At 41.2% G+C, this 27053-nt stretch overlaps 1 protein-coding gene across 1 annotated transcript in view; it reads left to right on the plus strand.

Moving 5' to 3' along the window:
• The window catches only part of ASS1 (argininosuccinate synthase 1), an 80046-nt gene extending 58468 nt beyond the window's left edge, over positions 1 to 21578 (plus strand). The window contains exons 12-15 of the mRNA XM_031954841.1: positions 5737 to 5868; positions 12333 to 12489; positions 18969 to 19034; positions 21260 to 21578. Coding sequence (XP_031810701.1) covers positions 5737 to 5868; positions 12333 to 12489; positions 18969 to 19034; positions 21260 to 21305 — 401 coding nt within the window. The 3' untranslated portion in view covers positions 21306 to 21578. The remainder of the gene's footprint in view (positions 1 to 5736; positions 5869 to 12332; positions 12490 to 18968; positions 19035 to 21259) is intronic.
• The last annotated feature ends 5475 nt before the right edge of the window (positions 21579 to 27053 follow it).

The following is a 27053-nucleotide window of genomic DNA, read 5'->3' on the forward strand; positions in this document are numbered from 1 at the left end:
TAGCCAATAATCACCCATTCCCAAGTGTGTACTGTCTTCCACTCCCAAGAACACCCCTATGAAGAAACAGGTTGATCAATTTGTAAATGTGTCAGTGAAAGAAGAGGCTAAGATACAGGATAGTGTGGGGGGCAGCTGTGGTTTCTCTGTACTTTCTGAAATGGATAGCTTGAAAGTTATCCACAATAGCAGAGAAGAAACAGGCAGGTTGGGTTACCTACCCACCCCATTCCCACAGTGGTGGGGACCACCCTTCCGTTCTAGATCAAGTTACTGGGCTGAGTGTCCAGGGCCAAGAGGACATGTTTCCCAAACAAGGTCCAGCTACTTGCCATTCCTTTGAAGGGAAGGTTGCTCTGCAAGCATAGAATTTGGGCCAGCATTTTGAAAGTGGAAAGCAAGATCGCTAACTACTATCAATTGATTTGTATGACTTTAGCCAAGCTCCTTCCTGCCTATGGGTCTCAGTTTCCTTCTTTGTAATTAAACTAGGTGAATGGTTTCTGAGGGTTGTTTCACAGTTCTAACACACTATGGAACATGGTTGAATATTGTTCCTATCACTTTCTGGCCTGAGAATAAATAGCTGAGAAATAGAAAGATTGGGAAGACAAGAACTAGTTTGGAGCTATTTTCACCTTAAAAAAAAAACAAAACAAAAACAAAAACAAAAAAACAATCCACAAGCCTGTCTTTGCCAGCCTAGTTCCTTCCAAGGTAGCTAGCTAGCTAGCTAATTAGCAGATAAACTAGAAAGACCATAAATTACTGTGACTGTGCCTGATTCCAGCCGTGAAGAGGTTTTTATTAAGTGTAAGGTAATGAGAGAAACTGGTTAATCGTCACTTACACTGAGGGCAATGTCTAGATAAAGCTATTGTCCAGAACCTAACATGGGAAAAAAATTCATTTGTATTGATTTTACAAGGCTTGTAATTGAAAATTCATTAAAGACTGATGTCAGGGAGGGAAGAGAGAGGGGCTGGACAGTGGGCTGGTTCCTGGCTTTGCTTGGGGAGCTGATGGTCTCAGGGGCTGGACTCTTCCTTGTCCAAAGGTTCAGAATGAGGTCAGTGAGTTGCTGGGGGGACTCCTGACCATGGGGCTGCTGGTGACAGTGAGCTCAGGGCTCACTCGGCTGGGCCAGCAGGGGCGCAGAAGGTTGCAAATGGAGTTGCTTTCCTGAATATTGTGTCTTTTCACATCCTCATTATCAAATTATCTTTTTAACTCCGGAGGGGGGCTAATTAAGTGGAGTAAATGAAATCAGTGGGGGGAAAAGAAGAGACTGGGGAGAGAAGGGTTTGTGTTCTCTTCTGCTCCTGCTTGCTTTACTTTGTCCTTCCTTCCTCCCACCTTCCTCTCTTTCTCTTTTAATTTCTCCAATTCCACCTTCCCTGCCCTTCTCTGTTCTGTCCCCTCTTCTCTCACTCTCTTTTGCACTCTCTGCTCTGAGATTTCCATCTTCTTCTTTGGGTCCTTTCATTCCTCTGACTCAGAGGCTCCTTCTTTATCACTTACTCTTTCTTCCTTTACCTTAAGGCAGTGCTAATCTCTCCCAGAGCAATCACACACACACCTGTCTCTTATCTGTCTCTGTCCGTCTCTGTCTCTCTCATTACACACAAACACACACACACACACACACACACACACACACACACACACACACACACACACACACACACACACAAAGAGTTATCTGTTCTTACCCCTTGAGAATGGGATTCTTCCATGGCTCTTATGACTGAGGTTACTTGAATCAAAGTAAGGAAGACTATAAAGCAAGGAATATGTATCAGGGGCCTAAGCTTGGCCTTTGTTCAGCAGAGAAATCCCCCTGAATTGGATCCTGGAAAGGACTTAGTGCCCAGGTTAAGCCACCCTTAACCTGCCACCAGGACCCACCTGCCTTGATGCTCCAGACACCCAGATAAAAGGCACCCATCTCACTCTGTCCTCCCCACAGAGCCACCCCTGCCTCTCTTCCTTATCCCTCCATCCCTGCTTGACATGCTTCCATGCTCTGCCTGGCTACTCAAGGGGGGGATAGGGGAGATACAAAGGAGCCACATTTCTCCTCCAGAAAACTCAGACTCCCCACCTGGATTTTGTTTCACCGTAGCTCCAGACCACCACAGGATGGCAGGGTGGAGGTGGGAGTTCCTGGTGCTGGCATGGAGGCCCAAACTACCAATCCCCAATTGAATGGACAGATCCTAGTCAATACAAGGAAATTGCTCAATTGGCGCTAAACTGGCAGTAGCAGTTACAAATGAGGACATTTTAAGCAGAAACAGCTGTCTGTATCCCCACTCTTTCCTAGTCCACTCTCCTCCTCCCCTCCCCCCAATCCCCTCCTCCATAGTAATTATGGTGTGATTGAAGGCCCTCTAGTCACAAATGCTGACACCCCTGTCTTTTTCCTGTAAACACGGAGAGATGAAAATAGACACTTGGAGACGCTTCGAGTGTCACTTTGAAGATGTCTGTTGTCTCCTCCACGGCGACACCAGAGGTTCAGCTGTCATCTCCTTCTTCCTTTTGCGCAGTGGTTTCATACGCTGACTGTCAAAAGCCCCAAATCTATAGTCTCTTAGCATCAGGTTTCTGTCATGGATTTTTTTTAAATTTATTTTTTTCCTAGAAGAAACACAGAGAAATCATCTGCAACCCACCTCCTGTGGAGAACAGAGGGGAGATCTTTTTTTTTTTTTAATGTGTGCACGCATGCACACACACACACACACACACACACACACAGAAGCAGCAGCTCCAAAAACAAGCTTTTTGATCAGTCACAATTAACTTTAACACCTTCTAAGGAAAGAAGTAGGAATATTAATTGTGCGGATATGTTTTGTACCTGACTTTTCTCCCCTTCAAATCTTCCATCAAATGCCCTGCTATTAGGAAATGGTACAATACACATCCACCTCAGGGGACACTGTCTGCAGGACCTTGGAGCTCCCAGCACTGCCCACTGGTCAGAGGAGAAGGGGGCAAGCCTGGAGGCCTCTTCCAGTCTCCTACCTCCAGCCATTAACAACTGTGGGCAAGAAATTCCCTTTCTCTTGCCTCCCTTTTCCTCACTTTGGTATCAGGATTGATCCTTCCTCTATCCTGACTTTCCTGCCTTTTGGAAGAGCACGTGGACATGGCTTGAGAATTCTTACTCAAAGGAAAAAAAATTAAAATCTGAAGATTCAGATGGAAATTTAGGCTTTCTCTCTTTGCTTCTGAGCTCTGAGGTTAGACCTAAGAACTCAGCTTGCTGGCTATTGGAACTGCTCAAGCTGGGCTTTGGTCAGTAGCTCTGACAACAAGGAGAAGAAACATCATAATTATAGTAGAAAAAGCTCTGGACTCTAGTCCCAGTTTTTGGTTCTAGCTTGATCACCTTAAATTTTTTTTTCCTTTGTGGTCCTCAGTTTTTTTATCTGTAAAGTATGAGGTTGAAATTTGATCTTTAAGATCTCTTGCAGCTCTGCGATGCTGTGATCCACATAGCTAGTACAGGTTAACAAGAGGCCAGAAACTGGGCCCAGATCCCCCTTGGAAGAGGCATTTTCCCTGGAGAATTAGAAAAGCCTGAGTCTTGTGTACTTGCTATATATACTATCATTATATTCGTTTGCTACATGGTAATAATGATAATATATTATTGTTGCTATTATTCACAATAGCTGATATTTATATAATACTTTAGGATTGGACAAAGCTTTGTATGTACATTAATGAGTTTGATTGACCCTCACAAAAAGTCTGTGAAGTAGCTATTAAAAGTACTAACATCCTCATTTTACAGATTAGGTAACAGTTAGAAGGGTTAAATGATTTGCCCATGGTGACACAGCTAGTAAGTGTCAGAAGTAGGATTCAAATACAGCTCTCTGATGATAGTCATAGTTTTCAAATTAGTTTATTAGTTTTAAACCACAGCAATAACAATTTATCATTATCACTAGATTTTCTTCCCAACAGTCAAAGATTGTACCTTCCTTGATCAACAAAATCTATTGGTAGAGTTAATGCTATCAGCTGTATCAAGATTTTAAAAATGCATTAATAGCAGTACCTTGTCATTTACTGCTGTTTATAGTTTTGGGGGAGAACATATTTTCCCTTAAATATATTCTCTTACCTGATTCTCACAGAAATTATGAGGTTGGTAAAATAGGGATTATAATTTCCATTGTACAGATTGGGAAACAGAGACCCTGAGAGGGACCGTGACTTGACTGTAATCTTAGAACCTTAGTCCAATGCTATGTAAATGCTATTATTGTTGTTCTTATTGTTATTGTTAATATGATAACATCAGTTTTTCCCAAGGTTGTATTGTCTCCCACTTTTCAAAGTATACACTATTGGATCTAAAGCAGAATTTTACCACATTTTATTACTGCCACAAGAGGCAGTGTTGTGAGTGAAAGAAACCATAACCTACCCCTGTGACATTGGGTCTCAGTTTCCTCATCTGTAAATAGAATCTATAAATATTTATTTATTTTTCATTTATTTTTTGAGGCAATCAGGGTTAAGTGATTTGCCCAGGATCACACAGCTAGTAAGTGTCAAGTGTATGAGACTAGATTTGAACTTGGTTTCTTCTGAGTCCAGGACTGATACATGAGGATCTTTAAGAACCATTCTAGTTCTTAAATTCTGTGATTCTCAGAAGAGCTGCAAAGCCCATTTCTCTGGGCTATTTCATTTAAAACTCACAACTCTGTGTAGAAGAAACTATTCTTATTCCCATTTTACAGGTATGGAAACTGAGGTTGAGAAAAATTAAGTAACTTCCTCGGGATCACACAGTTTGTATAAATATTTAGAGCAAGATTTGAACTCACATCCAGGACTCCATCCACTATGCCTCCCATCAACCTATGGTTGTATATATGGAGAGAGAGACAGACAGAGACACAAAAACAGAGACAGAGAGAGAAAAAAAGAGAAAGAGAGACATATGCATATGTAAGTGTGTGTCCTTGCGTGTATGTGTGTGTGTGTGTGTGTGTATGTGTAAGTATGTATATATGCACTAAAGGCAGAAAGGTGATCCATTGGCACATTGGTCCTGGAATGAAGAAGACTCATCTTTAAGAGTTGAAATCTAGCCTCAGCCACTTACTGGCTATGTGACCCTGGGCAAGTCACATAACCTTGTTTGCCTATAAATGAGCTGGAGAAGGAAATGGCAAATCACTCGGTATCTTTGCCAAGAAAACTCTGAATAGGGGTCACTAAGAGTCGAACATGACTGAACAACAACGTACACATTATATGCGTTTATATCTATGTATTTTCTCCTGCCCATCCCCTTCTCCTTTTCACTAGCAGAGGGGAGGAAGGGATATTTGGGGCCCTGTATCCATGGGCCCATGCTCTACCATCACTCATTTAATTACAGGTTTTCAGCTGTAGACCAGTGGGCATGCTTTGGGGGGAGTAAAAGAGGGCTGCTCCAAAACCCTGTCATTTAGCATCGTCAGAGAGCCCCTTCAAAGAGGAAAATCTAGACATTTTCTCCACAAGGTGCGGAGTGGACTGTCTTGGCCCCAGCATGAGTATAATGACAGATGCATTTTGCAGCAAGCTGGGAGTGAATGGGTCCGACTGGCGTTTCTCTTGTCAGAGAAGTCATTATTTTTTTTGTCATTTGCTGACAGTTTGGGTTTCATGCGTTTGTGTCTTTTTTCTCTTTTTCCCCCTGCCTGGAAAAATGGCTAGGTATCTACGAGACCCCAGCGGGAACGATCCTCTACCATGCTCATTTAGACATTGAGGCTTTCACCATGGATCGAGAAGTGCGTAAAATCAAACAGGGCCTAGGCTTGAAATTCTCCGAACTGGTGTACAATGGTGCGTATGCCTTCCTCCTCCATTCTCCCCCGCTTTTGACTTCATTCAGACAAAATGGCTACCTTTCCTACAGGGGCCTGCCCTCCTCCCTCCTCCCAGCCCCCTCACACTCGGATTGCCTTTGCAACGTTCATTAGGTGGGTAGGGGCAAGATGAGGAATCTTGGTTGAGAGCTGTGGGCATTTGGGGAGGTTTAGAGATAAAGGTGGCAGTTTAGTTTGATGGAAAGCCTCAGGTTTACGACTAATTTGCTGAGTCATTTTGGGTAAGCCACGTTTCTTCTTTAAGCCTCAGTTTCCTATCTTTAAAATCAGTAGGTAAGACAGAATGATACCTAAAGTCCCTCTGCCAGATCTAGTATGCTGTGATGTTCAAGATGTTGTGATTAGCATTTTAACATATATTGGATTACTTGCCATTTAGGGGAAGGATGGGGAGAAGGGAGGGAAAAATTTAGAGCACAAGATTTTGTAAGGATGAAAATTATCCATGTATATGTTTAAAAATAAAAAGCTTTAATAAAAAAAAAAAGATGTTGTGATTAGGTTTCAGGAAAGGGAAAGGAGAACAACACCATTGATTGCCTTAGATATGAAGTTGGAATAAGGTTTTTCCTACTTGGAATTTGTATCTCTGCTCAAAGTTGGGACAGCTCGTGCCTCTTGAGCCTCCAAGTAGTTTCAAGAACCCTCATCTTTATCAAATGGCAATCAAAAAGATTGGGTAAATGGGAAAGGGGAGAGAGTAATATATGTTGAAAAGAATGAGAGACAGGGTAGAGGGAGCTTTGGTCTCTGCCCTTCCCCAGAGCCTTGAATATTAAAACTGAGTGGGAAGAATGGGATTTAAGGGATCTGAAACTAATGAAAAAAATAACAAAATGGCATCCCTCCCCTCCATTAAGGAATAAACTTATAGAACTTGTACCCCAAGAAACTAAACATTAGAACCATGATTATCATAACTAAAAGGAACCTTGAAAACATAGAATAATCAATATGGGAGGGACTGAAACATAGAATGGTAGGCCATCAATCATAGATTATTAGGTCTGGAAAGGACTTTAGAGATCATATTTCCCTTCTCGTCTTATAGAGGAGAAATGGTTTGGAGAGAGTAGGGAACCCTCCCATATTCACACAGGTCTCCTGACCTTTACTGTTGAGCCCTTTCCATTTCTTCATGCTTCTGGGCAAAAGGAAATAAAATGGAGTTCAGTTGAAACTTGGTTCAAAAAGATTTAAAGAAATTCATGGGTAAAGGTTCCAAAGTGTATTAGAGAAGCAAATTAGTTTTAGTGTGACCTTATTTCCCTTTTCTGGACCTCAGTTTCCTCATCTGTAAAATGGAGGTGTTGGATTAAATGGAAACTAAAGTCTTCTCCAGCCTTGCTCTTCTCCAGTTCTGTGATTCAGGATGTGTGGTACATCCCTAACCTGTGAAGCTGACATTCTCCAAACCACCCTTTGGTATCTCAGGAAGTCAGGAACTGACTCCTAGATCAGAGAGAAGGGTCAGTGACAGGATATTTTTAGGGCTGCCAAAAGTCTTTCCCTGTCACCACTTACCCCAAGGTAGGACCGACAAAGAGCTTGTTTCTAGCTGCTCTTCTTTCTCCCCATTTTTGTTTTCTTTTAAAACCACATAATCATTGTAACTCATCTCAGAGTTTAAGGGGATTAGAGACTGCTAGTTGGGTTTATTTTCTTCTCATTGTTTGAAAGCAGCTTTGAAGCCCAGCACTCCCCTGTCTTAGCCACCCCCCCCCCCCCAGGTATGGGCCAGGTGTTTAAATGCCATTGTCTCCCACCAACCTCGTTTGCTCCATGGGATTTAAATGTTGAAAGCTGGATTTTGGTTACAAAGTGGGACCGTCATTAAGGCAATTGGTGGGGAGTAGGGAACAGGAATTGGAGGCGGGAGCACCTGGAGTTTGAAAAGCTGCTGAAAGAGTTTACAAGGGGGTGGGCGTGGATCCTCCTGACTTCCTTCTCTCCCTGATCCACAACCCCTCCCTTCAAAACCTCCTTCCATCTGAGAAGTTAGGAGGAAGAATCATTCAATGAATTTTTAAATTTGGAAACTGAATTTAGAGGGGGCTCATCTAAGCCTGAGTGACAGCTTCCCCGGACCCCAGTGTCCCCAGTGCCTGGGGTCTTCTCCCTATTCTTCTTGAAGGTAGAGAGAGAAGCAGACAGTCCTTACCCTATAGAATAACTCATGCTTGGTAATCAGAAAGAGCTTCATGAGGATAATGGAAAGAATGGGGCATCAGGAAATCCAATCCTCCCTCTGACTCTGACTCACTGACCTTGAGGAAGTAATTTTATCTCTAGGCCTCAGTTTAACTCATCTGGTTAAAAAAAAAAAAAAAAAAAAAAAAAAAAGTCTGAATAAGAATCTCTAAAGTTCTGTCCAGCTCTCAGTCTAGAGTCACAAATAATGAGGGGTCAGAGACTCCATACATAAAGTTTTAGAACTAAAAGGAACCTTAAAATGAATTGTTTCACTCTCCTATTTTGCAGATGAGAAAACAGAAACCTAGAGAGGTGAATTCTCCCAGTTCATACAATTAGTGTTGGAGCCAGCATTTAAACTCAGTTGTTCTGAAACCAAATGCAGTGATTTTCCTAATATACCATGTGGTCTTCGCAAATTCTGACATTCCATGGCTTTTGAATTGCTGTGACTCTGAGTTCAAACATCTCATCTTGCCATTCATGGCATTCATCATAGGATTCCCTCCCTCCAGATGGGGAAACTGAGGTGCTGCTTAGTAAAAGGCTAAACAAGTCCCACCCTAGTTCCATAAGCCTGACTCCAGGACTGTTCCACTAGTTCTGCCTATTTTTACCTGCCCAAAGGGTCACTAATGGGCTTATGATATGGGGTCCCTAAATAAGGAAATGGTCTTCTTACCTCCACTGATTTTAGATTTTGATAAGAGAAGTTATAAAAGGATGGGAAGTCAGTTCCCCTCAAAAAGCTGAAATTCAGCTAGTGACAAAATGTTTGTTATTTACTTGGGAGAGGAGAATTGGTTGTGTTCATCAGTGTTGGAGTGCCTCTGTAGCTTTGACAGTCTAACCAAGCTTTAAGATGGAAAACAGTGCAAATAATGTCAATTGTGGTAGCATGTTATTGGGCCACATCCTTCTAGATTCCCTTGCCTTCTCTAAGTTAGACAAGGCCCAATCCCCTCCCACCCACCCCCAATCTTCTCTCTACCCTAGTAACCCTTCTCAGCTTCTTTCTTCCCAGCTGGGCTTTAGGATGACACCTGCTTGGGAGAGATTGGAGAGATAAACATTGAGGCCGGTGGCCTTTGCAGACACTTAAAGACAGGCTCTTTCTCCTTGCCTCCCTATCTCCTGTGTTCATCTCTCTGCCTTTTTTCCAGGTCTGGGAACTTAATGGGCTAATTATCTTTAGTTAGTTAAAGGCCTGCTCCCAGGAAGTCCAGGAGTCACCTCCAGTGTAGCCCTGGCACTTTGTTTTGGAGGTAGGAGGAGCAATGGGATCTGAGGACTTATTTGTCTACTCCTGTACAGCAAGTGTGGAGTGATGGGAAGAGAATTTGAATGGAAATTATCTGTAAAATAAGCTAGATCAGGGGCTGGCAAACTATGGCTCCCAAGCCAAATCCTGCCTGCTGCTTATTTTTGTATGACCCACAAACAAAGAATGGTTGTTAGTTACACTTTAAAATTGAGTTGCATTTAACTTAATATGATAAATAAAGTTATAGTTTAAAATGTAAAAAATAATTGTTAATTCATGGGCAGTTCAAAAACAGGCAGTAGGCCAGATTTGGCCTGGGAACTATAGGACTAGATGATTTCTAATGCCCAGAATTCTGTGTCCTATCATTCTATGGTTCTAGGAGCTTCTCAGCCTCTAATTTCTAAGCACCTGCCCACAATATCCAATGGAAGTCAGGATGCTGACTTGAGCATGGTCTCCCACCCAATCTACCCTTCCTACCTTACAAGAAGGGATGTTTTAAAGAAGTATACATCTTATTATTGTTGTAAGGAAAGTATAATTAAAGTGTAATAATCCTTGTAATTTAAAATCACAAGACAAACCCATCAGGTTCAGTAGAGAAAAGCCACTAGAATAGGACTTTTGTGTCCCCTGATTTTGCTGATCAGATACTCCCAACCCCACCCCTGCCTCCCTTGAAGTCCCTCTCAAGTTCCTTGTGTGACTATAAGCTAAACTGAATCATCACTCTGAGAAAATTCTGTTCAAGGGAATAGGAATGTCTAGGGGATCATAGAGGGGAACCCCACAGCACCAGGAGCAGGTTTAACAGACGGAGGCCCTGATGACAATGGGAGCTCAGACAGACAGATGTGCCTGTCACACCTCTCCATGAAACCTGCTGAGGGAGGCAGGAAGAAAGGGGAGATGACCTTGCCAGAATAAGGTTACTTTATAAAGGAGTGAGGAAGGTGAGCCCACCTGAGAGACTGCTGGGCCATATGGAGCCTGATCTCCTGCTCTGATAAAGGTCCCAGGTCAGCTCCTTGGCCTCTGAGCTCTTGTTCAGCACTGGGACTCCTGGGGCCTGGGATGAGAGCCAGGGGCTTTCTCTTGAAATGAATGGTTCTCTGAGAAAAGAACCAAAACTGGTTCTTCGCCCAATCTGCAATTTCTTCTCTCTTGTCCTGTGTCCTTTTCATTTTTCTCCTTGTCTCCTTTCCTTTTTACCTTTTTTCCTCTCTTTTACTTGCTTCTCTTCTTTCTCCTTCTTTCTTCTCTTCTCCACTCTTCCCACTAATAGGAAAAAGCCAGAGCAGCCTCTGAAGAAGGCAAGGTTAATTAGATGAAAGATTGAGAACTTCTCCCATTTGACAGATGAGGAAATTGAGACCTAGAAGTGAAGCAAAGGATCCAAGATCACATAATTAATGACAAAATCTGGGATTTGAACCAGGATTTCCTTATGCAAGTAAAGTCAGTGAGGCTGTCAATATCATAAACAGAAATGTCTCTGCACTCCAGCCTGCTGCATAAATCCAAACTCCTGACATTTAAGTCCCCCGACTGTCCCCCTGTCTTTGTCCTCCCCCCTGAACCTCAGCCCCACATGCTGTTCCCTGCTATTTCTCATTATTGACCTCTCCAAACCTTTTACAGGCTGATCTTCTGGTAGCTGTATTTTCTTTGTCCTCAAAAGACCAAACTAGAACCAATGAGAAAAAGTCCCAGAGAAGTCAATTTCAATTCAACAAAAAAAAAATTTAATTTGAGTTGTACAACTATGAAATATGGGCTGACTTAACAGCTAGTGGGCAGAAAGGTAGCTCAATGGATAGTTAAGAAGCCCTGAGTACAAATATAGCCTCAGACACTTATTGGCTGTGTGACCCTGGGCAAGGCATTTATCTTCAGTTTCTTCATCTGTAAAATGGGGATAATAAAAGCATCTACCTTCCAAGATTGTTCTGAGGCTCAAATGAGATGATTGTAAAGCACTTAGCACAGTGCATGGTATCTGGTAAGTGCTATATAGAAGTTATTGTTATTGTTATCATTAAGTTCTCTATCCGTGGAGATCTTTAAAGCAGAGACTGCCAGGGATGTTGTGGGAGTTCCTTCTCCAATTAGAGATTAAGCCAACTGACCTCTGATATCCTTTTCCAGAATCATGATTCTGTGATTTCTCACAGTCTCCCACATATGTGCTTCTTCTAGTTTCAGAGTATTTCCTTGTACTGTTGCTCCTATCTAGAATGCCTTTTCTCCAGCCCTTTTTTCTCTAATTCCTACCCTACCTTTAAGGCCCACCTTTTTCCACAAACCTTCCCCAATTTTTTTGGTCCTTTTTGATTTTTCCTGCTTCCTCCCTGACTCCAAGTCTTTCTCTAGCCAGTAACCCAGCCTACCACTGAACTGTCCTTTCCCTATTGGCTGCCCATGAATGGACGATTTCCCCATTCAGACCGAAAGGTCCTTAACCTAGCAATAGAAGACCACATTTTCAGTCTCTTCCAGCACAGAGTTGAACCCACCATGGATGTTTGACAAAAAAGATATTCAGTAATCAGTGTAAACAGATATTGCTACAAACCAGCGCTGATTATGGAGATGAAAGGCTATCTATTACATTGTAATGTTTTGCAGTTTTTATCCTTTAGTACTTTTTCATTTACCAGTTCTGCTGTGTCTCTTTTCCCTCTCCCCCAATCTCCTTCAGATGTTTGTGAGTGGAAAGGAGATAGTAAAAAGGGACATTAAGGCCAGTTCTAGTCTCTACCTTTTGGAGAGGAATGAGATTCATTAAAGTGATAATTCCTTACAGAATCTGCATGGAAAATCCTGGCAAGTTCAGTCCCTTGAACTGAGGCACGCAGGCCTTCCCTTGAACGGACTTAGGAGGCTGTAGGTCGGGGGTCGGATGATGTATCATGCTGACCAAAGTTGAATGGTGCGCCCCTTCATTTTTCCCCCTCCAGGTTTCTGGCACAGTCCAGAGTGTGAATTTATCCGCCACTGCATTGCCAAGTCCCAGGAAGGGGTTGAGGGAAAAGTCCAAGTGTCTGTCTTCAAGGGCCAGGTCTACATCCTCGGCCGAGAGTCTCCCCTGTCACTGTACAATGAAGAGCTGGTGAGGTAAGTAGTGGACAGAGAGACGACCTCTTTTCTACTGTTTGTCCCAGCCCTCCCTCTACCCGACCTCAGCTTTCTGAACAAAAGAAGGCTCACTCCCTCGGGGTATACTCACCTCCAATTCTCAGGCAATCAGGATTCAAGTTCAAGGTAACCTCCAGTCAGTCACCAGACGTCTCAGCTCCTTTTCCTCTCCTGATTGACTGTCCTTGACTGGGAATTCCATTGCAGTCTTTGTTTCTTTCACTAGAAGTTTCTACCTTGATTTCTCTATTGGGGTCCATCTTCCTCTGGGCTCACATTTTCCCTTACTCCTTTGTATCTCTTCCTATTGAAATCACATTTTTTTCCTCTTGGAGTAGGAATATTTACTTATTTTTCTGAAGCCCCTTACCTTGTGAAAACCCTCAAGGGACTAGGTAGTAGAGGCAGAACCCAATAATGTCTTTGAACATTGTTAGAAAGATTTTGGGCCCTGACACAGAGAAACCAAACTCTGCCCTGCAGGAGATTGCTTCTCCCAATCTCACCCATTCCCTGGGACTGTCCCAGAGGTCTCACCTTGGAAGAGAGGGCTAAGAATGGAACCCCCAGATGTATTAGACATCCCCACCTGTTAAACAACAATCTTCAAGCTTCTTTGCTTGGAATTGACAAGAGGCAAAAGAAGCCATCCCATGTTGAAGCTTTTATGCTGTGCAAATGCAAAGACATGAATATGGAAGAAAATTTTAACCCCACACTGGTTTCTTCTCTGCCTTTTGAAGCTCCAAGGTCCCCCTCCATGCTTGACTAAGGACTCATATACAGCCCATTTCTGGCAAAGGCAGGTTTGGGCTACAGCTTGAGCCCTGGTTTAACTCAGAGCTATTGCCTCCACGAAGGCAAGTTGAGAATTATAGCACGAGTTTTGTTTTGCAGTCAATATTTTTTTTCCTTTCCCTTTTCTTCATCGTGTTGGGTTCCCCCCCCCTTCAATCTTTCTAAACACTTTATAAGCCATAAATATAACTGAATCAGTTTAGATCAGTCAGGGTAAATGTCAAATTATCTTCTCTCTTTCTCTTTCTGGCTTTTTCTTCCCTCCCCCTCTAAATCAACAGCTTCTAATAATCTGTCCAACCCTTCATTATGCCTCGCATTCTCACTCAGGGAGATTAAATGAATAAGGTAAAAAGGGAAGGGAGAAAAAAAAAGAGAGAGAAAAGCAGGAGCATTTATTCTCACTGTGTCTCCGACCATTTTCCTTTTCTTTCTGATTTCTACATCGTTGATTTGAAAGCCGTTGAGTGACAGCGTCACAGGGACCAGCGAGGAAGCCGCAAGAGGTAGTGGAGGCTCGAAATGCCGCAGCACAGTGGGTAGAAAGTAACGTAATTATAGAGCAGGTCAGAACCACTCGAGTGAGCAAAAATAAAAGCACAGAGGTTTTCTGTAGACCGTCAGGGGAGGTAAAAAAAAAAAAATCATTGTAAACTCTTTCTCTCCCTCACTCTCCCCCTCCTCCGCCCCAATTTTTAAAAGAGGTTTTTCAGTTCCTGAGAAATGAGCTATTAGAACTCTTTGGCCATGTTAGGGGACTCATTTACCCAGATTTAGCCAATCTTTGGGAGGGAGGCCTGGCAAGGGTGATCAGGGAGGGGCCTGTTTGGAGTCTAGTCTTATTAAATTGTTTGGTATTAACTTATAAGAGAGAGAAAAGAGAATGCTCAGAGGCAAAAAAGTGTTCTGAGGATTTATAAATGAGGAATTGTGAGAAGAGAAGGAGGAGAACTGAATGCCTGCCTCTGTGTGTTCCAGTCTGTGGTATTCTCTGAAATAAGGTATGCAGTGCTGGGGAGTCAGGGTTTGGGACTGAAGAGCAGGTTAAAAGTCGCCATGCTCAGGCATGATGGGAATATCAAGTGTTCCCTATTTCAAATAACAAGTCTGAGAAAGTGGCTCAAGAAAGGCCATTCATTCATTCTCCCAACAGACAGAAGCTGTAAGTAGTGGAGAGTCAATCAGTCAAACAGTAAATATTTATTAGGCATTTCCTACTTGCCGGATACTGTACTAAGTGCTACATAAAGAATGAAATAATTTGTGCTTGCAAAAAGCTTATATTCTAATGAGAGTGACAACACATATGTATGTATGTATGTGTGTTAGTGTGTAGGTTTGGTACATCTGATATGTAGAGAGAGGAACTTAGTTTGACTGGGTCACAGAGTACAGGATGGGGGAGTACAGCCAAGTCCCAATTAGTAGAAATAGCAAATTCCCTGAAGTGGTCTCATTATTCAAATTCATACTGCATATTTCCACTGGACTGGAACCAATGACTATATTTTCCATAATTATAACTTCTATTAGTGAAATTCACATACCTGTGATGACTTCAGGGGAATTCATTATTCACACTAATCAGCGGTGATGTCCAGTTAGGCTTTACTAGCAGGTTGGATTCGGGGTGTGGACACTTAAAAGATAAATGGAGACGTTTCTATTTTTATTCTAGAGGCACTAGGAAGCTGAGAGGGAGAGGCACATGGTCAGATCTAAGCGTGGCTGCAGCATGGAGAAAGGACTGAAGTGGGGAGAGCCTAGAGGCAGGAGGAAGCAGTCATAGAAATGCAGCCAAAAGTCTCTCTTATGTGGTGTCCCTACGATTACAGAGAAGGGAGAGATGTCGTAGAAGAGGAAAGGGCAAGATTTGGCCCTGGTTGGATGTGTGCACTGCATTTGGAGTCAGGCAGCCAGGCTTTCAGATCCTACGTTTGCTTCTTAGTCTCCATCACTTAGTCACTTAATTGCTTTAGTCCTCAGTTTCCTCATCTTGGGAACATGAGGGGTTTGATCTCCAGGGATCTTTGCAACTCTGAATCCTGTGATGGGTTGAGTGCCTCTTCTGCTGGGATGCAAAAGAATATGGGCCAAAGTTGCTTCTTCTTTTTTTCAATAAGTAAACAAAGCCTCTTATTAACTTCATTGTTTTGTTATTTGGGCTTCATTCTCCAAGAGCACCATGATGTCAGGGAGGTAATGAAGTGAATTGGATTTAAGTGAAGGAGGGCCAAGTCACCTGCCTCACTTTCTCCTCCAGAAACATCTGGGTCCAGTGGCCAGATATAGATCAGGGCGGCTGCAGAAGGCCCTGGAGGCAACTGGCCCTTTAAGCTAAGGTCTTCAACAGCTCTCAGTTTGAATGAGATCGCTCCCATTCGGTGACTAAGGCTGGAGAGAAATTGAGGCAAAGAATCTCCTTTCATCAAGTCCTATAAATGAATGAATGAATGAGTCACAGGGAAGACTCTTGGGATTTCTGCACAAAACAGAAATGATTGCTTCACATAGACACTAAATAAATGGGTGACAACAATCAAAGAGAGTCTATTTTCCTTAAACCACTGCTCCAAGTCATCTGTCAGTGACTCTCTTGAATCCTCTCTTGAAACAATGAGTTCAATCAAGCAAAACAAAACAAATCAAGACATTGTCCTTGTTTGAAATTGTATGCCTCATTCTGTACCTATAGTCCACCACCTCTGGAGACATACTTCACAATATTGATTGCAGTTCTGAAGTCTCTCAATATTGTTTTTCTTTTTGCTATTGTGGAGAATGTTTAACTCCAATCAACTCTTTTTTTCTTTGTACAAGTCATCTTGAGTCCTAGTTTCTTGAACCTTCACTTGGCCCACTGAGTTTTAGAGCATAGGTACCAGAAGTCAGCTCCATATTCCTTAGTCTACAGTTCTTAAGTGGACCAAGAAAATATATTGGTGCCAAAGGCAGAAGCATAATAAAAGAAAATCCATGAGACTAATGACATTAATCCATTAATAACAGATCAGAGAAACATTTCAGTTTCAAATCTCGGGTAGAAATTCCATTGATGGTCAAAGAAGTTATAAAGGACATCCAGAGACCCAGAGACAGATATCTTGCCTCTAGAAGGGACAGGGCTTGGATTCAAATTTGGGAATGCCATTATATAGCCTTGGAGAAACCATTTAGACTGAGCTGTTTCTTTATTACTGAGGAAATAGTTTTCCTCCAGATGGGAAAGTTGTTCCAGAGAAGGCTATCTACTGGCATTTGACAGGTGGAGTTGAGGAAGCAAAGAATGATGATGGAGTGGGGGGAGTAGGAAGGGGAAGGGCATAGGTAAGGAGTGTCTGGACCAGAAAATGGTTTTATAGAGAATGGAGGGAGAGCAGCTAGATGATGCAGTGAGTAGAACACTGGCCCTGAATTCAGGAAGACCTGAATTCAAATCCAGCCTTAAAACACTTAACACTTTTTTTTACAAAGCTTTTTATTTTCAAAACCTATGCATGGATAATTTGACAACATTGATCCTTTCATAGCCTTGTGTTTCAGATTTTTTTCCTCCTTCCCCCATTCCCTCTCCTAGATGGCAAGCAATCCAATATATGTTGAACATGTTAAAATATATGTTAAATTCAATATGTATAAACATATTTTACAATTCTCTTGCTGCATAAGAAAAATCAGATCAAAAAAAGGAAAGTAAATGAGTAAGAAAACAAAATACAAGTCAACAACAACAAATACAACACTTTCTGTGTGATCCTGGACAAGTCACTTAACCCCAATTGCCTCCCCCCCAATAAAAAAATGTTACAGAGAATGGAGGGGATGCTGGGTCCACTAGCCATATTGAAGTGAAGCCAAAGGGCAAGGCAAGCAAGAGCTATGTGGTTGGGGTTTGGAAAAGCCAGGAAGCAGTATAAAAGTTGAGGGGGAAAAGAGAGATGCAGATTGATTCAGAGATCAAATAAACAAAAAATTCCCTCTGTAATTTTATCACCATAAGTCAAGTAAACATTATAGCCTGAGAGCCTGGGAAAGAGATTTCTAGAGACAGTAACTATGTGGTAGATGGGAGAGAGAAAGGACAGGCCAAAAAGGAAGGAAAAAAATTGGTGAGTGTGAGGAATGCTCATTTTCCCTTTCTAAGACTGTCAGTTCTTTCTTTTGTTTTATTTTGTTTGTGGAGGCAATTGAGGTTAAATGACTTGCTCTAACTAACTCTACCTAACTGCCCTTTTTAAGACTGTAAGTAGCAGGCGAAAAGTATTCCTCTGCATTGAGAGAAGAAGGGAAGTCCCTGCAGGAATGATATCTATTCCAAAAAAGAATATGCAAGACATGGATTCACATGACAACACAGTCCCCTTGCCTTCAAGAAACTTACAGTCTAAACGGGGTAAAGGATAGTCATATGCCAATAAATGCAAGAGAAGAAAAGGAGTTAGGTGCCTTCTACTACTACTTCTTCCTGGAAAAAGAATAAAGCATTTATTAAGTACTTACTATGGGGCAGGCACTATAAAGGGCCCTTTAGCCTAGAGGCACTCACACAGGCTTCTTTCATTTCTGGAATGCCTCGGACAGGGGCCAAGGCCAACAAAGCACCAGGAGGCAGCTGATGGCCCAGGAGATAGAGCACTGGGCCTGGAGTCAGCAAGAACTGAGTTCAGATGTGGCCTTGGACACTGATAGCTACGTGATGTTGGACAAATCACTTCCACTCTTTTGCTTCAGTTTCCTCAGCTGTAATAACACCTACCTCCCAGATTTGTTGTGAGGATCAAATGAGATAATATTTGTAAAGCTCTTAGCCTAGTGCCTAACCCACAGTAGGCACTTAATAAATGCTTGTTTCCTTTCTTCCAAAGGATGTGTATGGATCAAAGAGATAAAAGTGAGGGATGATTGTATAAAAACCGCCTTAGTGTGCTTTCTTTCTGGAAAGATAGAAATAACAAAATCATGAAAAATGGAGTAGGTGAGGGCACGGTTGTTCTCCTAATCCCAGAAAGGAGAAATGTTTGCATTTTTCCTCAATACTCCACACATACACAGACACACACACACACACACACACACATGCTCTTGAAATTCAAAAAGAGTTTTAGGACAAAGGGCCAAGGCCATCTTATTCAATCATTAATCCTTACATTTGTAGAGCACTTTATAGTTTTCAGAATGCTTGTGTATGTATTATCTTAATTCCCCAAGGTCATATGGCAAATTAGTGACAGAGTTGAAACCTAGGAATCCTGATTTCTAGGGCTTCTTCTAATTATACCACATCGTTCCCTTTATATAATTGGGAGTTCTTTATGAAAACTATTACCTCCAGAGATGGAGAATCTGAGCAATGTCAGTGGAAATAGTTTCAAGAAAGCTTAACTACATTCCTGGATAACAGTTATCTCTAGAGTGGGTCATGAGGGGAAATTGTACTTTCTGTTTATCTTATAGGAACTTTGTGGGCAGCTAGGTGGCACAGTGGAGAGAACATTGGACCTGGAATAAGTAATTGAACCTGATTTCACAATCCAGCCTCGGACACTTCCTAGATTTAGTTTCCTTATCTGTAAAATGGGTATAATAAGAATACCCACTTCTCAGCATTGTTGGGGTCAAATGAAGTGATACATAAACTCCTCTCTTCTTTTCTCCTGTAGCATGAATGTGCAGGGTGACTATGAGCCCTTGGATGCCACTGGCTTCATCAACATCAACTCCCTCAGGTGAGTTGGTTTTGGCTGGTCCTAGCCCAGAAGGGAAGTAGGACGTGGGACTTCTAGGGGGCCAGTCCATGTCTCTCCTCAGCTTGAACCATTAGACTCTGATCACCAGTCCCTGCAAAATCAGGAAGGAAAATGCACCTCTGCCCTCACTCAATATCACTCCTTAGAAGAATCCCTTCCAATCATCTCTCAACAGCCCAGATTCAGTGCACTTCCTTTGCTTTATTCATCAGTGTCTTCAGCAATTGGAGGTTGGAGAAATTAGGAAGTGGTAGAGAGATAAGGAGCAGCTAGGTGGAGGAGCACCAAGTTCAGTGAGGAAGAACTGAGTTCAAACTGGTCCCAGACCCTTACCAATTGTGTGACCCTGGCAAGTCACATAACTCTATCTGCCTCAGTTTCCCTATCTCTAAAATGAACTAGAGAAGGAAACAGCAAACCACGACAATATCTTTGCCAAGAAAACCCCTCTGTGGGGTCCCAAAAAGTCACATATAACTGAAACCCAGTAAATGAAAAAGACGGGCTTTTGGTTTTAACATGACCCAGCTCCTTGGGGTCTATGAACACTTTCCCCTAAGGTGGGCAGGAGAGAGGAGAATTTTTGGAATGGGTTTATTTTAGACCACTTTTTCCCTGCTCTCAGTAGGTGGGAGGAGCAACTTCCTGGAGAAGCATCTTAAAATGATCTGTTAGTGAGCATTGATCATGGCAGCTAGAGAGGAAAAAAAGACTGTTTCCAGTCCTAGAGGAAAGGAGACAAATTACAGAAAGTTGTTACGTTGTAGGACAGCCCAGTGAGATCTAGCTCTAGAATCAGAAAGTCCTGGATTCAGGAACCACCTTCTGGTATTTAATGACTGCACGTGTGACTGAGCCTATCATTTCTCAATGCTCCAGGCAACTTTAAGACTAAGTATAACATAGCCTGTGGCAATCTGCATTGGGAGAGGGAGTTTCTTCAACCCTAAACCAGTTATGGCTAAACTCAAATAGAAGCCAATCCATGCTGGCCACATATTAACTTAGAAAACCAGAAGTAAACATTATCTGTGTTGTATTGCTTATCTTGTTAAATATTTCCCAGTTACATTTTAATCAGATTCAGGCCTCAACTGGGTCTCAAGTTTCAATACCTCTGCCCTAGACCAATGAAATCATAGGGTCTGCTCCCACTTTTACAGTCAAATTTAGAAGACTTCCATATGTTGCAGAACTATGATTTTTTTTCTAAGTGGTGATTCTCTCCACTGATACCCATCACAACCTCTCTCTGACTTTATGGCTCAAAAATTCATCATCTCATGGCCCACCTGATGATGAGAATCTCCAAACAGCCATAGAATCCTAGGATTCTCCATTTCTGAATTAGAACCTCAGCAGTCATCTTGATTTTGGAAATGGAGAAACAAGGTATCTAAGAAGGACAAATAATTTGATCAAGGTCACACAGCTAGCAGGTTGTCAGAGGTGGGATTTGAAAACAGACCTTCAGACTCCAGAACTAGTCCTCTAACAATGGGCCTGAGTCTCCTGACTCCCAGCCCTTTTCACCATACCATTCTCTGAAGCTCCCACTTATTCCCCTTTCATAATATGAAGAGAAAAATTAAAGCAAAAGGGAGAGTTGGGTCAGGGATGTTTTTAAGGTAGAAAAGGATGAATATATGTCTTCTTACAAACTCTGAGGTGGAAAAGAATAACCATGATGTCCTCTCACCCAATCTGTGCCCTTAAATAATATACTATTATGTTTTATTTCTTTTCCATACATCTCTCTGCCTTCTTTTGCTCATCTTTTCTAGAACTGACCACAGTTAGGGTTCTCTGAGCCTGTTTGAACCAGAAGCTATATTGAAACTAGAATTGCCATATGGATCCTGGCAACCTCCCCCTTACTGCCCCCTTAATTGTGTGTTTTTATAAGGGCCTGATAAGCCCTTTTAAATTGCATCAAGCAAGACATATTTTCATAATGGCCTCTTCATTTTCCATTGCCAGTTAACTGCTTTGTACTGAACAATAACATGAACTGTTTTCTCCCAAAGATAAATTAATTACATTATCTAGGGGGAGGGAGGAGGGCGGGCACAGACGGAGGGGGGAAAAAAGAACTTCACCTACATCTTAACAAACAGCTGCCCCCAGCTCCACCTGAATTAATTGAACTGAATATGTGTTATTACTGTCAATTTACCTCTTTTTGTTTTTAATCTGGTTTACAGGCTAAAGGAATATCATCGTCTGCAGAGCAAGGTCACCGCCAAATAGACTAAGCAGCCGTCAATAATGTGGAGCAGTTCTCAGTGTCGCTGCTGATTTCCCCATGTAATGGCACTGAATGTCCTGGCATTTTGTGATTGTTGCTTACTCTCCTGGGCTGCAGCTCAGCTATGCTTTGTTTCATATTCCTGTAGCAGGCAGAAGTGGTCTACAGGGGGGTGGGGGAGGATGGAATAGAAAATACAACCATAATAATAATAATAATAATAATAATAATGACCATAATAATAATAAAAGGCTACTATCAATAGAGTTTCTTTATTTCCTGGAAATAGTGTTTGTGTGTATATTTGTAATTAGCCAATCAAGCTTTTCTTACTTCTGAAGGCCACCCTTTTACCAATGAATGCACCATCTATCAATGGGAGAGAAAGAGTTCAAAATTTCACATGGACTCTTCCTAGACTGATAGACAATACAGGCTTGGCTTGCCCAACTTTGACCTGGGTTCTTAGTCCACCCCAGGGTCCTGCTGCCAACTGAGGCTTTGAAGGACTAGCTCTCTAGGCGAGTAGATAGGGCTGTTCTACTGGACATCAGAAGCAAAAGTTCTAGTTTCTCTTAGCAGACATATAGCTGTCCTCTTCAGAAATAACATAAATAACATTTACATAGCACTTTAAGGTTCACAGAGCACTAGACAGGTATTACCTTATTAGATCATTATAGAAACCCTGTGAAATAGCAGAAATGTGACATCTCTTTTTTTTAAATAGTATTTTATTTTTCCAAATACATGCAAAGATAGTTTTCAACATTCACCTTTGCAAAATCTTCTGTTCCAAATTTCTCCCTCTCTCTTTCCCTCCCCCCTCCCCAAGAAAGCAAGCAATCTGATATGGATTAAACATATGTAGTTCTTCTAAATATATTTCCATATTTGTCATGCTGCACAAGAAAAATCAGATCAAAAGGGGGAAAAGTGAGAAAGAAAAAAAATAAGTAAACAGTAACAAGAACAACAACAAAAAGGTGCAAATACTAAGCTTTGGTCCTCATTCAATCTTCATTGTTCTCTCTCTGGATGTCAGTGGTTCTCTCCATGACGTCTATTGGAATTTCCTTGCATCACTTCATTGTTGAAAAGAGCCAAGTCCATCATAGTTGATCATCACACCATTTTCTTGTTGTGTACCATATTCTCTTGGTTCTATTCACTTCATTCAGCATCAATTCATGCAAGTCTTGTGGTAATGACCTCTTGTGGTAATGACCTCCTGGAGTTTGTTATTTACTGTAATAATCAGAAATAGTTCTTTATTCTTATTTCATAGGATTATAAGGCATCTTCCTGCCCAAGGAAAATAGGATTTTGAGTCAAAAGGATTCTTAGCATAATTATCTAATCAAATCTTTCATATTAACACATGAAAAAATTGAGATCTAGAGAGCAGACTCGATTGCCCGTGTGATTAAATAGGAAATCAGTGAAAGAACTATTATTTGAACCCGTTCCTCAGATTCTCAAACCAACTTATTTTCTCCTACATTAGACTGAAAACAATTATAAAGGACAAGAACAATAACTGGAAACTAAAATACTGCAGATTTTCTCTTGCGATGAGAGAAAACTCCCCCCCTTCCCCCCCAAAAAATGAATCATCTTGGGATGTAGTGGGTACCATATCCCTGGAGCTGATTAAGACATTTGTTAGGGATTCCTGCTTAGCTTTGGGTTGGGTGCTTTCTGGATGGTTTCTAGGTCATCAAATTTTGTGAGATAATATTAGAATGAAGAGAAGGCTTATGAATTTAAAGCTATGGAGATCTGAGTTCAAATCCCTCCACAGATTGTGTGTGAGTCTGGGCAATTCAGTCTCTGAACCTTAGTCCCCTCATTTGTACGATGGAGACATTGACATCTATGGAACAATATAATTATGAAGTTCAGATGAGGTAATGTATTTAGAGTATTTTGAACAATATACTTTTATATGTAAGATATTACATAAATATCAGCATGAAAGAAATGTCATATGTGCTCAATTTTGTCATCTTTCTCCAAGCTTAGGCATAGTTTAAATATTATGTTCAATGGGTACTTGATTGATTAATTAAATGTCTTTCATAAATCTGCCCTCCTGAAGAACATAAGGAGTAGGAACAAATTTTGTTGCATTTGCTAGGGGAAGAATGCCTGGCTTAGGACCATGCTGAGTCCTGGACTGGCTGGCTCTCCCTAAGGTCTGCTGCCTCTCCCATGCTGCTATATTTGCTGGGACAGGGGCCACCATCCTTAGTAATTAGTACATGGCCTCATGAAGTAGCTGTCGTGTCTAGAATATGAAAAGCCAGGCCTACGAGTATGTTATATTATTACAGGTTATTAGGAATGCACCAGGGGCTTGAGAATCACTTCTGATCTTCAAAGTACTTTAATTAGCTTATGTTTGGGGTCTTCTATTCAATCCTCTTTATACTTCAAGTACATACATATTACTTGGGTAGGAATCAAAAGCTTCCAATGAATCCAATTTCCCTTCAAAGTAGCAGAATAAGGAGGCTCTAACTTTACAGCTGTGAAAATGACATGTTTTTTCTCTCCTCCTGGGATATGGGAGTATGATCTAGGATTTGTGACAGAAAACCAGGTACCTGGATTCCTGGGTTCTAGTCTGGGCTCTAATGACATCTGATTCAAGGATATAATCTTGCTTTTTTGTCTGTGGTCTGTTTTCCACAATAGGAATCAGGAAGCCTATGTCCTGAGTTTTGGAGATCTGTCAGACCTTGAATGGCTAAAGTGTTTTTGTACACAAAGAGTTAGAACCCTAGATTTGTTCAACCTGTCACTTTTTGGGAACCAGAAAGAAGGCAATTGCATTAAGCAGTAGGGAACCTGGGTAATAGGATCCTGGTTTAAACTACTTCCAAGAAGAGGTTTTAAAAAATTCTTGGAACTTTCCAGGAACTATATTGTCAGAAGTAAGAAATTCTAGGACCATAGAAATAAATATAAAGCACATAAAAATGTTAATTAACTGGGATGAGACACAGATGAGATAAATTTCAAATGAAGAATAAAAGAATCTTGGAATTGATAGAGACCTTTGAGGTAATCTTTCTAATTTTTAGCAAGGATTCTTAATTTTGGATCCATGAATTTGGTTTTTTTCCTAATATTTTGTTATAATTGATTCTTTGTGATAATGTTTTATTTTATGCCTTTAAAAACATTATTCTGAGAAGGGGTCCCTGGGCTTCACCAGATTACCTGAGGGGTCTGTGCCACAAGATTAAGAACCCTTGTCTGAGGTATCCCTGAGAGGGCGCTCACTACCAAACACAGCAGCCTTTTCTATTTATATTAAAACTCTAGTTAGAAAATTCTGGCTTTTTAAAAACATAATGACCCCAGTGATACCAACTCTAACCTTAGGTCAACCTAGGTCAAGTATGCTCCCTATCATATCTCTCCCTCAGTCTTTTATCCAAACAAAACATCTCTAGATTCTTCAGCTAATGCCACCCATAGATCGCATTGTCTTGGAGACTCTCTCGAGCATCCATGAAAGTCACTTTTAAAAGGAAATCCTCAGAAGTGAACATAGTACAAAGAATTTCCCAGGGCAGGAGAAAGGTCTAGAGTCTTTCCTTTTGGATGAGAAATGGGTCTTTCCAAATAGATCAGGCCCCTTGCAGGGAAATGCTCACAAAGACAAGTCCAGAGCAGTTGACTCCATGTGGCTGCGGGAGGTAGAAGGGGAAGACAGCCATTGAGATGGTCCCAAAAAGCAGAATTAGAAGCCATATGGGAAAGTGACAGAGAAATAAATTTTGTCAGAATAGACAGAGAAGTAGATTTGTCAGAGTGTCAGGGAAAAAATTTCCAGGCAATCAGAGCCATCCAAAAGTGGGTTGGGTTGCCTCCAAAAACTGTGGATTTTCCATTAGTGAGATGTCACCTGAACATTTATTGGGAATATTGCACAGAGGATTCCTGTTGGGAAATTGGTTGAACTAAATGACTACCAAGATGCGTTCCAACTCAGAGATGCTTGAAATGTGTCATCAGGGTGTTGTCCTAAAAACTAGCTTTATCTCCCCCTTTTACTGAGGGTGTGTTTCCTTATGATCTGGGGCTGAACCAGAGAACTCAAAATAAAGATCTAGTCAGTGAAGCACAATATTTCAGAGTTGGAAGAAACCTCATGATCATTGAGCCAAATCTTTACTGTCTCCTGCCCCAAAAGTTAAATAGGTCACACAGCAGAGAGAATACTGGACCTAGACTCATAAAGCTTAAGTTCAAGTCCAATCTCAGATACTTTCCAGCTATGTGATCCTGAGCAAGAAATTTAATCTCTGTCTGCCTCAGTTTCTGTATCTATAAAATGGGGATAATACCAGCACCTACCTTTCAGGGTTGTTGTGAGGATCAAATGAGGTAATATCTATAAAGTGCTTTACACAGTGCTATGGCTATGTAAATGATTGCTGTTAATATTAACTAGAATTAAAGAATGTGAAATTTATTATGCAGATATTCCAGAAGAAGAAAGGAAAAAGAAACTAGCCTCCTGTTCAAGGCACCGTTTCCGCTATATTCCTCCTAACACACCTGAAAATTTCTGGGAAGTTGGATTTCCTTCAACTCAAACTTGGGTGGATAGAGGTTACATTAAGGAAGATATTGATCTTTGTCCACGTCCCAAAAGGCGGCAGCCTTACAATGCTATGTTTTCTCCAAAAGGCAAAGAACAGAAGACATAGATGTTGAGGAAATTGCAAAAGGTACCCAAACAAAATTCCTCTTTTATTTATAGTTAAAGTTGAAATAAAAAACTGATTTCTTCCCCTCTATCTTCTATAACTTGATCTATATCTCATCTAAATACAATATATCAGGAATTATTATTTAAAATAATTTTAGTACATTTATTGTGCGTATGCATTTTTCTTGATTTTGCACTTTTCAAACAATGAGGTGCTTCCATTTTGCACTGTGTAATTTAAAGGGATGGATTTTATCCTTTGTTTTTTATAATATTTAAATATAATAAAAAAATTATGATAGAAAAAAAATTAACTAGAATTATCCAATAGGTTATCATTCAAGCCTTACCTGAAGACTTCCAATGTGTGAGAAGCAATATCTTTCCTAGACATTCTGTTCCATTTCTAGATACCTCGTTGTTAGGAAGTTTATATTTCCAAAAAGCTTAAATCAGCATCTTTTCACCATCGTCCTTGGTTCCTCTCAAGACAGACAGAACAGAACATGAAAGGCACTTTTAAAAGGAAATCCTCAGAAGTTAACACAGTACACAGAACTTGCCAGGGCAGGAGAAAGGTCTGGAGTTTTTCCTTCTGGATGAGAAATGGGTCTGGCTAAATAGTAGTCAGTCAAATACTTGAAGACAACCACCAGGTTTCCCATCCCTACCTCTCAGGCTTCTTTTCTCAAGCTAAACATCTCCAATTCTCTCAGCCATTCAAATACCATAGACTTGAAATCCTTCACTATTCCAGTTGCTTCTTCTGTACTCTCAAGATCTTTCCAAAACCCGAGTGCCCAGAACTCAGTCCAATTCTTCAAACATGGTCTGACCAAGGGATAGAACAATCCCCTTCTTGATCCTGGAAACGATGTTTCTTTTAAATGCAGCCCAAAGCCATATTATTAGACTCAACCCAATGGTCTATACAGTTAAGGTCTTTTTGAACTTTAAATCTGTTAAGAAACAATGTATTAGCTATTCATACCAGCTTTGAGTCATCTGCAAAATTTAAAAG

The sequence above is a fragment of the Sarcophilus harrisii genome, chromosome 2 (assembly GCF_902635505.1).
Source record: "Sarcophilus harrisii chromosome 2, mSarHar1.11, whole genome shotgun sequence".
NCBI classification, from domain to species: domain Eukaryota; kingdom Metazoa; phylum Chordata; class Mammalia; order Dasyuromorphia; family Dasyuridae; genus Sarcophilus; species Sarcophilus harrisii.